General features: G+C 55.8%; 1 protein-coding gene across 10 annotated transcripts; it reads right to left on the bottom strand.

The window, feature by feature from the left end:
- Positions 1 to 223: 223 nt before the first annotated feature.
- Positions 224 to 11572, bottom strand: ZNF205 (zinc finger protein 205). Of its 10 annotated transcripts, none has more exons than XM_033429001.2 (8): positions 11548 to 11572; positions 10740 to 10831; positions 7043 to 7181; positions 4249 to 4462; positions 3894 to 3985; positions 3418 to 3538; positions 1750 to 1854; positions 224 to 1489 (listed from the first exon to the last, which is right to left on the bottom strand). In XM_033429001.2, the coding sequence occupies exons 3-8, from the start codon at positions 7097 to 7099 to the stop codon at positions 423 to 425; spliced, it is 1656 nt and encodes a 551-aa protein (XP_033284892.1). In that variant the 5' UTR covers positions 7100 to 7181; positions 10740 to 10831; positions 11548 to 11572; the 3' UTR covers positions 224 to 422. The 10 variants fall into 10 exon arrangements, with proteins under 10 accessions (XP_033284892.1, XP_033284890.1, XP_049554964.1 ...); XM_033428999.2 differs by lacking the exon at positions 11548 to 11572 and adding an exon at positions 11289 to 11441; XM_049699007.1 differs by lacking the exons at positions 10740 to 10831; positions 11548 to 11572 and adding an exon at positions 7315 to 10641.
- Positions 11573 to 12635: the final 1063 nt, after the last annotated feature.

The following is a 12635-nucleotide window of genomic DNA, read 5'->3' as shown; positions in this document are numbered from 1 at the left end:
ACTTCAGGTTTGGAAACCTCTGTGCTCAGAAGCCTTTACTATAGGCTCTGGAATGGGTCCAAGCCAGGTGAAGGCTGGGGAGGAAGGTGCCCAAGCCCCCCGAGGGATGACATAGGGATGGCTGAGTGAGGAGACACTGGGTTGACTCCGGAGCCCCCACTTCCCCCCGCCAAGTCCAGGGTCAGCCTCCAGGGCCCCACGAGACAGAGCTATAGGCTGTCGCTCGAATTCCAAGGCCTTTAATTTGCAGTGAGCATGCCTCCTCCTCACCCGAGCTCCTCCCATGTTGCCACGCCCCATCCCCATGCCAGCACCTCCCCAACTCCCTTCCTGGGCCTCCCAGGTCACACCCCCGCAGCAGCTGCCCCTGCTCCAATCCCCCTCCTTCCCTGTCTCCAGGCCAGCCCCTGTCTCTCAGCCTCCTAGGTGGGGGCCGGAGGGGGTGCCGCCAGAGCCCCGGCTGCCCCCAGCATCAGCATGGCCAGGGCCTTGGGCCCCGCCGTGTGGATCTTCTCGTGCCGGTGCAGGTTGGAGCGCCGGCTGAAGCTCTTGCCGCACAGGGGGCAGGAGTAGGGCCGGACACCACGGTGGGTGCGCTGGTGGGCAGTGAGGTGCGAGCTGTGGCTGAAGCTCTTGCCGCAGTCGAGGCAGTGGTAGGGCTTCTCGCCGGTGTGTGTGCGGTTGTGGGCGATGAGGTTGGAGCGCTGGCTGAAGCACTTGCCGCACTCGGGGCACGGGTAGGGTTTGACCCCGGTGTGGGTGCGCTGGTGGGTGACCAGGGCTGAGCTCTGCGTGAAGCACTTGCCGCAGATGGGGCATTTGTGCGGCTTGGCGCCCGTGTGGGTGCCCTGGTGGGTGACCAAGTCCGAGCGGCGGGTGAAGCGCTTGGCGCAGCGGTCGCACACGTAGGGCTTCTCACCCGTGTGGATGCGCTGGTGCTGGATCAGCGTCGAGTGGTGGCTAAAGCTTTTCCAGCAGGACGGGCAGGTGTAGGGCTTCTCGCCGGTGTGGATGATCTGGTGCTGGATGAGGTGTGAGCTGCGGCCGAAGCGCTTGCCGCAGTCCGTGCACGCGTAGGGCTTCTCACCCGTGTGCGTGCGCCGGTGCGTCACCAAGTGCGAGTGCCAGCTGAAGGCCTTGCCGCACTGCTCGCACTTGTAGGTCTTCTTGCCGGCGTCGCCATCAGAGGCCAGGCCCTCCTCGCTGCTCTCAGGGGCGGTCGTCCCCGCCTCCCTGGGTTGCTCTGGGAAGCGGCCCTCCTGGGCTTTCGGGATGCCGATGTCAGGCGGGGCTGGTTCCGACTGTGCCTCCACCACGGGACCCGGCTGCACATCGTCCTTGGCTGGCCCTGAGCTCTGGCTGCCGGCTGCTCGCTGCCCACACCGTGGGGCGTCCCCCTGGGCTCTCCCCACCCTGCTTTTGAAGGACTTCATATCCCCAAGGGCTCCCAGGGATGGGGCTAGCTCCTCCTTGCTCACCTCCATGGCTCCTGGATAAAGAGGGATTCCAGCAAGGCAGAGGCTTTCATGAGGGCCCCGGGGGAATTGTGGAGCTAGAAATTAGGGCAAGGACCTGCTGGGAACCCTGGAAGCAAGAGCCACCCTCCACACAGGAGGGAGGGCTGGCGGCCCTGCCCCAGGAGGGGCTGTGTGTCTGCACCCCACAGAAAACCGCCCGCACTGACATGGGGCACCTGGGAGTGACAGCCACGACCCTACTGCCCCGCCCACCTGTCACCTCTGCACGCACCTCTCTTCTCCTCCTTCTCATCTCCCATCTGCTGGCAGGATCCCGAGGCCTCGCCCTTGCCCTGTACTTGAGAGGCCCAGAAAGGCCTGCTGAAGGGAAACCCTGCTTGGGAAGAGATGCTGTGCTCAGTCAGGGCCTTTCGGGCTGCACAGCAAGGAGAAACCACCCCCACCTCCCCGGAGAGATGATGGAGCAAAAGAAGAGGGGATGCAGCTCTGCAAACACGGGGCAAAACCAAGTGAGCTCAACAGTCACTGGGGGCAGATGGCCATGCCCTCTCAGGATGCACACTCTGGGGCAACCTCCAGGCACACTCTTCTCAGGGCTGGGCCAGGTCAGCTGCTGGCCACCTCTATGTCACACTGTCCCCAGCAGTGAGTCCAGCAATGTCAGAAACCAGATGCAGTCTTTCTATCCTGCACCTGCACCTTCCCAGGATCACAGGCAAAAAGGGCTCCTGGGGGAGGGGCAGTGGGCAAAGAGAGGCCAAGTGGGAGGGCCTGCGATAAGAGGGCCAGGGACACTGACCACCCAGAAGTCAAGGACCAAAGGCCCATTTGCCAAGTACCCCAGGGTGAGGGCCTGGGAATTCTGGTCAAGTCAGGAAGAGAGCAGAGGGGCCCTGGCCTCCATGCCCTGATCCAAGCCCCATGGGGGGGAAGGAATGTTTGGACCAACTGGGTGGTTTAGGGCATTTGTGAGGCCTGCCATGGGGCTGTGGAGTGGATGCTGGTTCCCTCTGATCTCCCAAGACTTGCCTGGACCTGCTGGCCTGGGCCCCGGAGAGTGCTAACAATGGGTGGTGAGCAAACCAGAGATAATTAAAGGTGTGAGCACAGCAGCTGCTGTGATCCCGGGGTCCACCAGGGACAACAGGGGTCTTGGCCCGCCATCAAAGTCAGAGGGTGGAATTACCAAGACCCTGGCTCCACCTGGACTAGCAGGTGTGCAACAGATGTGCACTGACAGACAAACAGACTGAATGACCGAATGAATGACAATGAATGAATGAATGTTCATTTTTCCATAAGCCCTCATGAAAGTCTGCCATGAAAACTAGAGCCTGAAACTGAGGAATCAAAGCCCTGGGACTTTACTGCTTACCATGAGAAAAACCAAGGGAGCCAAGGCCCCTCTGAGGAGAGGACACGGCCCTGGCGTGGATGTGACAGCTCAGAGTCAAAGGCCTGGAGGGATTAGCTCGCACTGTTCCCCATCCCCTGGGCTAGCAGCCCGGCCCAGAGCCAGGCTTTCTGGTCAGATACCTCTGAAGCTGGGCTTGGAAGTGGGGGAACTACTGGAATAAGCTAGGGAAGAACTGGAGAGAAGCACAGTCTCTAGGTCGGCACTGTCCAGCACAGCAGCCGCTAGCCACATGTGGTTATTTCAATTCAAATCTGAGCTGATTAAAATGAGATAAAACAAAAAACTCAGTTGCCCTAGCTGCATTTCTAGGGGTCAATAGCCACATATGGCTCATGGCTACCATATCAGCACCGACCAGAACACATCCATCACTAGGAAGCTTCTATAGTACAGTGAGGTCTGGATGAACCACAAGAGGGGGTTCAAGCCCTGGAAAGGGAGGAGGAGGTGATGGCAGATAGGCCCCACCGCTGACTTCCCAGGGCCTCAGGAAGCAGCACTCCAGCACGAGTGAGCCCTTACCCAAGGACAGCCCGTTCCTCTTCTGCAGGATATCCCTGTAGAAGCTCTGCTGTGTGTGGTCCAGCCGCCCCCACTCCTCCCGGGAGAGGTACACAGCCACATCCTCAAAGGTCACTGGCATCTGAAACAACATGAGATGCCCACTCTCCAGGACACGCCAGGACGTGGTGGAGGGGCACGGTGGTGCCAGGACAAGGGCAAGACCCCGACTCCCATCCTGCTGACTCAAGTGAGGCTGGCCCTCGGGTGTGATGAAGCAGGACAGTTGCCCAAGGAAGGCTTTTGTGGGCAAGAACAAAGCGCTTGTGTACAGCAGAAGACAAGAGACAAAAACAAGGATCCTTCTTTTCGGCACCACTGCCAAAGCTCAGGATCTCCAGTCCCCACCCTCAGGTCCAGCGCTCAGATCCAGAGGATGATTCAGAGACGCTGTCCCTCCACGTCCTTCGGCTCCAGCTGTGGATGGGGACACTCACCTGGGACCAGGCAGTGAGGAGCGCCGCGGCCATCCGCCGGTCTCTAGTCCTCCCCTCGTGAGAGAGCACAGAGATCTGGGGGGAGGGGAGGGCTGAGAGAGGAGAGAGGTCCTCAGCGCGGCCTCCTCATCCCGCTTGGCCCTCCCACTCCCCGCAGTGAGCTCATGCCAGGCCCACCAGGGAAACCCACAATGCCTCCAACTCCACCCCCGACCTGATCCAAGAAGAGGGTCAGTGGGCTCTGAGGGTGAGCGGGGGCAGCCTCCAAGGGGCAGGTGGGGCAGACATCAGGGTCTCCCCACCCGGGCTGAGTGTCCACCTGGGAAAGTGCCTCTCTCCACATCCCCCTCCTCACCTCCGCCAGGCAGGAAATGTGATTTCTCCTTAGAGCCCTGGCTTAGGGGCACCCAGCCCCGTACTCCTTGAGCTCTGGCCTCCTGTGATGCCCCCTCAGGGTGCGGCTCTTCCGGCTCCATCTTGATGTGGGGTGACTCCTGAGCGGCTCCCAACGGCACTGTCCCCTCCGACTCGGAAAGCATTTCTTGACAAGAATGCCCATGACCTGGAGTCTAGAAATAATAGCCCCATCAGCACTGGGACGGAGAATGGGAAACACAGCAGAACTCCACACTTGGGGACCTGCAGAGGCAGACACCGAGGCTGGCAGAACGCACACCCAGATGCAACGCTGGCCCTGCTTCCGTCTCCGTCCCTGAGACCTGCATATCCGCGGTTCACCCCTGTGAGGCAGGACAGTGAGGGAAGGAGGGGAGGCTCATCGAGGCCCTGCTGGGTGCCCACAGGGCAGATGCCTCTTCCCAATTTGAGCCTCCCACCTCCTACAGGAGTGTGGATTGTTATTCTTTTAATATATGAGGAAACTGAATGTAGTTGGCTGGGTTGAACAGTGTACCCTCAAAATTCATGTCTACTCGGAACCTCAGAATGTGACCTTATTTGGAAAAAAGGTCTTTGCAGATGTAGTTATGGATCTTGAGATGAAATAATCCTGGATTCAGGTTGGGCCCTGAATCCAATGACTGGTGTCCATAGAAGAGGAGAGGACACAGGGGCTTCCCTGGCAGTCCAGTGGTTAGGACTCCCGCTTTCACTGCCGAGGGCCCAGGTTCTATCCCTGGTCAGGGAACTAGGATCCCACAAGCCATGCGGCAGCCAAAAAAAAGAGGAGAGGACACAGAAACAGAGGAGAAGCCATGTGAAGATGGAAGCAGAGGCTGGAGTGATGCTGTCACAAACCAAGGGACACCTGGAGCCACCAAAAGCTGAGAGGCAGGAAGGATCCTCCCCTAGAGCCTTGGGAGGGGGCCCTGCTGACCTCTTGATTTTGGGGTTCTGGCCTCCAAAGTGTCAGAGAATAAATGCCGGTTGTTTTAAGCCACCCAGTTTGTGGTCCTTTGTTACAGCAGACACAGAAAACTCACACCCCCAGGCTCTGAGATCAGACAATGGCCCAAGGTCACAGAGCTTGGAGTGACTCAGCCAGGACTTGAACTCAGTGTATCGGACTCACAAGTCACCCCCAGGGCCATAACTTCTTGAAAGTGACAGGAAGACATGTGGCCTTGGGCCATTTCAGTCCTAACTCAATTGGTCAGAGCTGTTGGCAGTTTCTGATTTGGAAAAAATAAGTCCAAGCATACCTCTAACTGTGCTGAGGCCTTGTACCCACCTAAGTCTGATGGAAGGGAAACTCCTCTCAGGCTCACCCCCTTTAGCACTGTCCCCCACAATGGGACTGCCAGGATCCTCCCTCCCCTCTTCATAGCAGCCTCTGCCCCAGCCCTCTGGGAGGTGAGGAGCAAGCTTTTGAGTCAGGCTACCGGGGCTGGAATCCAGAACCACCGCTTACCAGCCTTTCAGTCCTGAGCAGAGCAGAGCACTGGGAAAGTCACTTCCCTTGCACTGGGAAAGTCACTTCCCTTGCACTGGGAGGCCCTGGTGAGGCCTCATCATCACCACCCATAGCACTGGGCACCGGCCAGCCTTCTGCTGGGAACTCAAGCCTATCCCTCCACCTCCCCACCCACCTCAGTATATAAGACTCTCAGGCCAGGAGTCAAAGTTCCTGGGAGCCACACAGGCCAGGCGGCCTCCGAGACTCAGCTGCTCTGCCTCCACACAGATAACACGTGAGAAAGAGCTCTCCACTCCACAAAGTTCTGGATAAACAAAGAGCAGTGCTGGTAATTATTATTATTACTCTACTGTGTGAGCTGACAGAATCCAACATCAGCACAGAATGTTGTGGACATATGAGGCCCACTGGGAGTTACAAAGGCATTATGGAAGGGAAACTGAACTGCAGTAAAAATTCTTTGTGCTTCTATGGTATGAAAACAGAACTGACACTTGATTTGTACTTGAACTTACAGCTACTGGAAACCGTAGCTGAGGATTTCCAGGTTTCTCTGACCTAGGTTCTAGTTGCTGTGGGTGGTGTTGTTTTATATGTTACAATAATGAGCACCTACGGGCTGATGAGCTGCTTACAGAGGCCTCTCATGCCTATTATCTTCTCTGAGCCTCCCAACCACCTGGCAAGACAGGTGGGAATGGCAGGCACATGATCCGCATTTTATAGATGACACACCTGGTTCTCAGAGGCCAAGGGACCTGCCCAAGGTCGCACATCCCGCTGCAGCTGACTCATGTTCCCCCAGTCCCAAGCTTGGTGACCCTGGTCTCCCCGCAAGTCGTAACTACGCACACACAGGCAACAGGTACAGGAAGGGCTATGTGCTCAGACCCAGAGAGAGAGGAGGTGCGGGCCCAGGCAGAGGGGAGTAGAGGGTAGACTGAGGCTTGCCCATATGCTCTGAGCACTGTTCAGAGAGCAAACCCCACCCACGGGACCCCTGTGCAGCCCCCTTACTATCTCGTGTAGCCTTTGGTCTGCTGACTACCGAATTCACGAGGCAAAGCAAAGCAGTCCCATAGAAGTCGATTCCCAGGTGGAAGGTATTTCCCATCATACCACCTTCTCTTCAACATCCCCCCACCGCATCTACCAGCCCTGCTCCCACGGTGAGTCTAACTCCTCCATTGGTCCAAATGCCCTGCCTTGAAAATTCCCTTCCACTCCAGTTCCTTCCAGTGCATGCCTCCCTCACCCAGCACCCCATCCATACCTCTTGGGCTCCCTCCTTGTCCTGGGTAGCACGGATGCCTCCACCATCCTCAGACATTTTCTGTCTCAGAGCTACAAAGCTCAGCCGAGTTGTTTCTTGGTCTTGTTGGCCAAGTCCCCTCCAGCTTCTGGCCAGGAGCCTAGAGGAGCAGAAGGAAATCAGCCAGTGTCTCCTGGACATCCCTGAAGCCCCCCAAATTCCCACGCCGGACCAGATCCATCCCTGGTCCCAATCAGAAATAAAACCTCCGAGACGCCCTCCAACGGTCTCACTCTCTATGTTGTTTTTCGGTCCCTCTCTTTGACAGAATGCTATTTTGTATTATCCCGTTTATCGTTGAAGCAAGAATCTCACAGCAACTGGGTTAAGGAAAACCGGGGTGACTTGAAATCTGAATCTCCTGTCATCAGGAGCCGAAAGGTCTGCAGAGATCCTGCGAAACAGGTGCTGAGTGGGGCCCCGCCCACCACAGCCAGCTCCGCGGAGGAATACAGGCCCCGCCGTCTCCCGGGTCCAGGACACACACACACACACCCTGCGCTCGACCTGACTCGGTCCCGCCTGGGATCCAGAAATTGAGCTGCCCGCTCTCAGCAGCCCTCCCTGCGGCTGCAACCACCCGCCCGGGCCGGGTGTCCATCCTGCTCACGGTCCCGCACAGATGATGTCCTTCCTCTTTCCGAACCCGGGTCCAGGCCTCCTCTCCCTGCCAGCCCGTAGCCTTCCACCTTTGACCCCGTCCCCTCCTGCCAGCTGGCCACCCGCGCGGGTCTCGGGATCCAGGCGCCCTCCCAGCCCCCCTCTCACCGAGGTGGAGGCGGAGGGGTCACCTCGGGCAGCGGAGCCCCCTCCCCCGGGGAAGGGAGTCTCCGCAGCCTACACCGGGCGCGGGGAGCCGGGTGGAGACTGGGATTAGGGACAACAGGAAGTCCCTCCCAGATCCCGTTCCCCACACAGCTGCAGCCCTACAGCGTTCCCAGCTTGGAGGGTTCCGGGTCTGGGGTCCCGAGGCCGGCTGCACCTGCTCTCGGCCGGGAGAGACTCCCAGATCCGCGTTGCCGGCTCACGATCGCTTTACCTGGCACGTACTCGTGACACCAGCCAAGCAGGAGCGCCAAAGTGGGAAAATATATTTTGTGTAAGGATTTTTATATTTGACGTTTCAAATTGCAGCTGTCGTTACAGGACGAAGGACACTTTGCCGAGTGGAGGGACATGGTGGTCCTTTTCAGTACACAGAGCTTCTGAAAGTCTTATGGGTGTCTCCGTGGAGACGTCCCTGGATTTCATTTAAGGCTCCCAGACCAGTCAGCAGCTCCTCTGGGTTCCCGCCAAGACTGGCATGGAGTTCTCTCTCCCTAAGAGCAAACTTAGGAAACGAAGAGACCTGGGAACTCCTCAGTACCCACCCCTACACCTATGTCTCACACTTTGGAAAGATGTGACATCAATCTGATTTTTCCAGACGCTGCCCTCCCCCCGCCCCCGACCAGCTCCCTCTCAAGGCTAGGGATAGAGGTGACAAAGGGGTCTGACCCAGCCATGCATGGGGTCCCAAACCCTCAGACATCCCTGGTGGCTTCATAGTCCACCTCTCAGCTTCTGTCTTCCCTTCAGACTCTGAGAGCTAAGGCTCCCAAAACGGGAGAACAGACTGCGCTTCACTCCCTGGGGCAAGGCACTCATTTCTCCTTAACAGGGCACAGGAGATGAGTGTCAGGAAAGGGGTGAGGGCCAGCCCTGCAGTCAGATTCCAGGAAGATTCCTGCTGGAAACGTTCCCAGGCCCCCTGCCTTCGGCCTATCAGAGTCCTCTGAGATACATCCACTTCACCCAGGAAGACAGGCACCACTGGCCCTTGTACCACCCCATCGGTGTGCTGTGTGTACTCACAAGGGTTCAATTTTTTAAAAACTTAGTTCCCAATGCTTAAAAAATTAGGAGGGTTCCAGGACTTCCCTGGGGGCGCAGTGGTTAAGAATTCGCCTGCCAATGCAGGGGACATGGGTTCAGAGCCCTGGCCCGGGCAGATCCCACATGCCGCGGAGCAACTAAGCCCGTGCGCCACAACTACTGAGCCTGCGCTTTAGAGCCCATGAGCCACAACTACTGAGCCAGCGTACCACAACTACTGAAGCCCGCCCACCTACAGTCTGTGCTCCACAACAAAGAGAAGCCACTGCAGTGAGAAGTCAGAGCACCACAATGAAAGGTAGCCCCCACTCACCACAACTAGGGAAAGTCTGCACGCAGCAACGAAGCCCCAACGCAGCCATAAATAAATAAATTTATAAAAAAATAAAAGTGAGGAGAATTCCCATAAAATTGATTTTCTTGAGAAACCAGAACAACCAGAGCAACCTTGGACCCATATTCCTCCCATTCCGGGCCTGATCTCAGGGTGCTACCTTTGGTTCTCCACTTGGCCCTTGCAGCATTTTGAGTTTGCAACTCTGCTTTTGGAGTTCAACTTGTTTTAGGAGTCCTAGAATTCTTATTGATTCTACTATCACTTTGATGAAAGAAAAATTACCCCCAGGGTTTGGCTCTGGTCAGTATTTCCAGGTGTTTTAATCCTCAAAGTAAAGAGAGATGAACAAAATTGTATCAAAAGTCAATACTGTTTTTAAAACAGAGAGAATTATAAAATGAGAAAAAGCCACAGGGGGCCCTGGAAAAGATGAAATGCGCAGTCTGGGAGCCAGACTGTGTTAAGCCAGTGTCCAGAGTAAAGGAACTCAACCTGAGGTGGACCATCTCACACATGGCAGTCCCAGGAGTGCACCAAGTCCATAAAGAATGGGTGTGTCCTGATTCCTGGGCAAACGTTTCTCTACCAGACAAAAGGGGCTACAGTTCAGGGATACTGAGGAAGCCCAGAGGTTTGGATCCCACCATGGGATCACCTAAGTTAGACCAAAAGAAGTCTCAACATTTATTTAACTGTTCAGAAAAAAAAAAAAAAAATATATATATATATATATATATTTTTTTTTTTGGTATGCAGGCCTCTCACTGTTGTGGCCTCTCCTGTTGCGGAGCACAGGCTCCGGATGCGCAGGCCCAGCGGCCATGGCTCACGGGCCCAGCCGCTCCGCAGCATGTGGGATCTTCCCAGACCAGGTCACAAACCCATGTCCCCTGCATCGGCAGGCAGACTCTCAATCACTGCGCCACCAGGGAAGCCCCAGAAAATATTTACTGAGCATCTGCTATGTGATAGATATTAGCTCCTTCTTGGAAGTGAGAGGAAACCCTTCTAGGGCTGGCTCTAGGCCTGAGCAGGTCTAGGAGGAAGGATTATTGATATTTGCTTTGTGGGAATTGCAGTCCCCAAAAGACTTCAGACCAGGGCAGGGTGAGTCAATAAGTAGAGATCAAAAACCTAAATGCCTTCAGCAACCACGCAGTACCATAAACCACCAGTGCCTTGGGTGTAAGACCGGAGTGGGAGAGACTTCAGGGGCCTCAAGAAACCATATTTTGTTTAAAGGGGGCGGTTGGGGGCTCAGTATTGCCCAAGCATGAGGTTTTTTCAAGAGAAGCCAAAAAAGAATTCAATTTCTATGTGAAATATCCTGACTTTTGAATGTTGATGACTAAAAACAAAAACAAAACAAAATTAAGAACTCCATACAATTCCAGCAGAAAACATCTGTTGTCCCACTCACAGGCCACCAGGTTAGAGAGTACTTACCTCAGGAGCCTGTTTACAAGGCGCTTATCAGAGCTTCAGGCACGGGAAACACTCAATGAATGCCAACTCCACTATCCTGCGGCTTCAGTGAGCTTGAGTAAGAGAGAATACGCCACCTTTAGTAAATCGTGATCTACCCTCAGACTGGCCTGCGAACTGATTCAGGTCTTAAAGAGGACCTTACAAAAAAGCAGCCAGAATAATAAAAACTAGAAAAAAGAATCATCTGATGTAAGAAAAATAAAAACAAACGTGTGTTAATGAACACCGTTAAGCCAGGCTGGAGACAGGGAAATGCAGAGATTTAGCCTTAGGAAGGAGAGACGATAGGGGCAAATAAAGGAATGTAAGAGAAGCCAAGAAAAATAGGAATAATCGAGTAAACAGCAGAGAAAATGTTAACCATTGACAAAGAAGAAAAGGAAGCCAGTACAAGTGTTAGGTAGGTGGAACCCCGGAAATAAAACAAATTTTGAAGAAAAATAACAGAACTCCCAGGGCCGCTGGAGACCAGGTAGTGAGAGTTCAGGTGCCGGGCGGCCCGCTCACCGCCAGTGGCGTGGAGGCAACCCTGCGGCCCCGTCCCCTGATGCGAGACGGACGCAGGGGGAGGCGTTCGGAGCCACAGGAGGCCCAGGAGCCCCGCGCGCACAAGTCGTCGTTCCCCAGCTCTGCAGCCCGCAGGGCAACTATGCGGGGAGCGCGTCTCCCAAGCAACAACTGCCCCATCCCGCCCCCACGGGAGACGCGGTGATTGGCTGCCGCCTCCCTGGCTCCGCCCCCCACAGCACCGCCCTGCTGCCCTTACCTGGGCGCTGCTGTCCGCGCCCGCGAGGGGCAGTCCCGCCGAGGGCGAAGGGTCATCCTGGTGCTGCCGGACCCTGGCCGGTGTGCCCGCGTTTTCCGTCCGGCTGCCCCGTTCCAACTTCCGGTTTCCCCGGGTCTCTCGTGGAGCCCGCCTGTGGGCCAGGGGCACGGGGGCAACGGGGGCGGTGAGGACCGCGGGGCGGACACCCGGGAGCCCTCGAGTTTCCGGTGGGAAAATTGAGGCTGGCTGAACGAGGGACCTCAGCTTGAGAGCGCCGGCGCCGGGGTACCCGGGAGCACGAATTCCGGCCCAGCGCCCTATCCAGCCTCCCAGGTCAAGGGTTTCCGCCCCTCACACGTTTTGAGTTTTGTTTTGTTTTGTTTCAAAAATGGGAATATATGCTGCTGACGTGCCCCCTCTGTGTGCGTGACACATATTTAGTATAAAAAACATATAGAGAAAACGAAACATGTAGCATGTCAAAGACATACACAGCCATACATTATGAAGTGGTGAAAGCAGATTTTATTCGGTAACTACGGACAGCAGGGCAAAGAGCTGCGCTCCATCCGATGTGCTGCAGAGGTGACTGGGTGTTTCAAAGGGAGAATGGGGGCTGTGGGGGGCGGGAGGTAGTGAAAAGTCACAATGAGCCAGTCAGTGAAGCTGCAATTAGGCCAGGTGTGTCTGCTACCTGGCAGGTGTGGGAGGCAGGAGGAGTCTATCCTCCCACAGAGAAGGGAGACAGAGGCCCTGTCCCTCCTGATGAGTACATTTCAAGGGAATGGCTCTCAGGTCAGTGAAAGATTGTAAGAGTTATAATCTTCTTCTGGGTTATAAGAGACACATATTCACAATTATAAGCCCTTTTTAGTAAGTGCTCTAAGAAAGGGAGGCTAGGGGCCCATCATCAGGCATTAGCTAGAATGAACAGTAAATTTTCCTGGCAGCTTTGAGCTTTCTCAGGCAGGCATTTTAATGGGGGGCTGGGGTCATCATGGCCTTATGCTGCTAGAAGCTATGCTAGAGTTTGGTCAAGTCTTAGGGCAGGTTTGGACGGATGGTTATGTGTCAAGAGTTCTACTGTT

The sequence above is a fragment of the Orcinus orca genome, chromosome 16 (assembly GCF_937001465.1).
Source record: "Orcinus orca chromosome 16, mOrcOrc1.1, whole genome shotgun sequence".
NCBI lineage: Eukaryota > Metazoa > Chordata > Mammalia > Artiodactyla > Delphinidae > Orcinus > Orcinus orca.
This window is presented reverse-complemented; position numbering and strand designations above follow the sequence as displayed.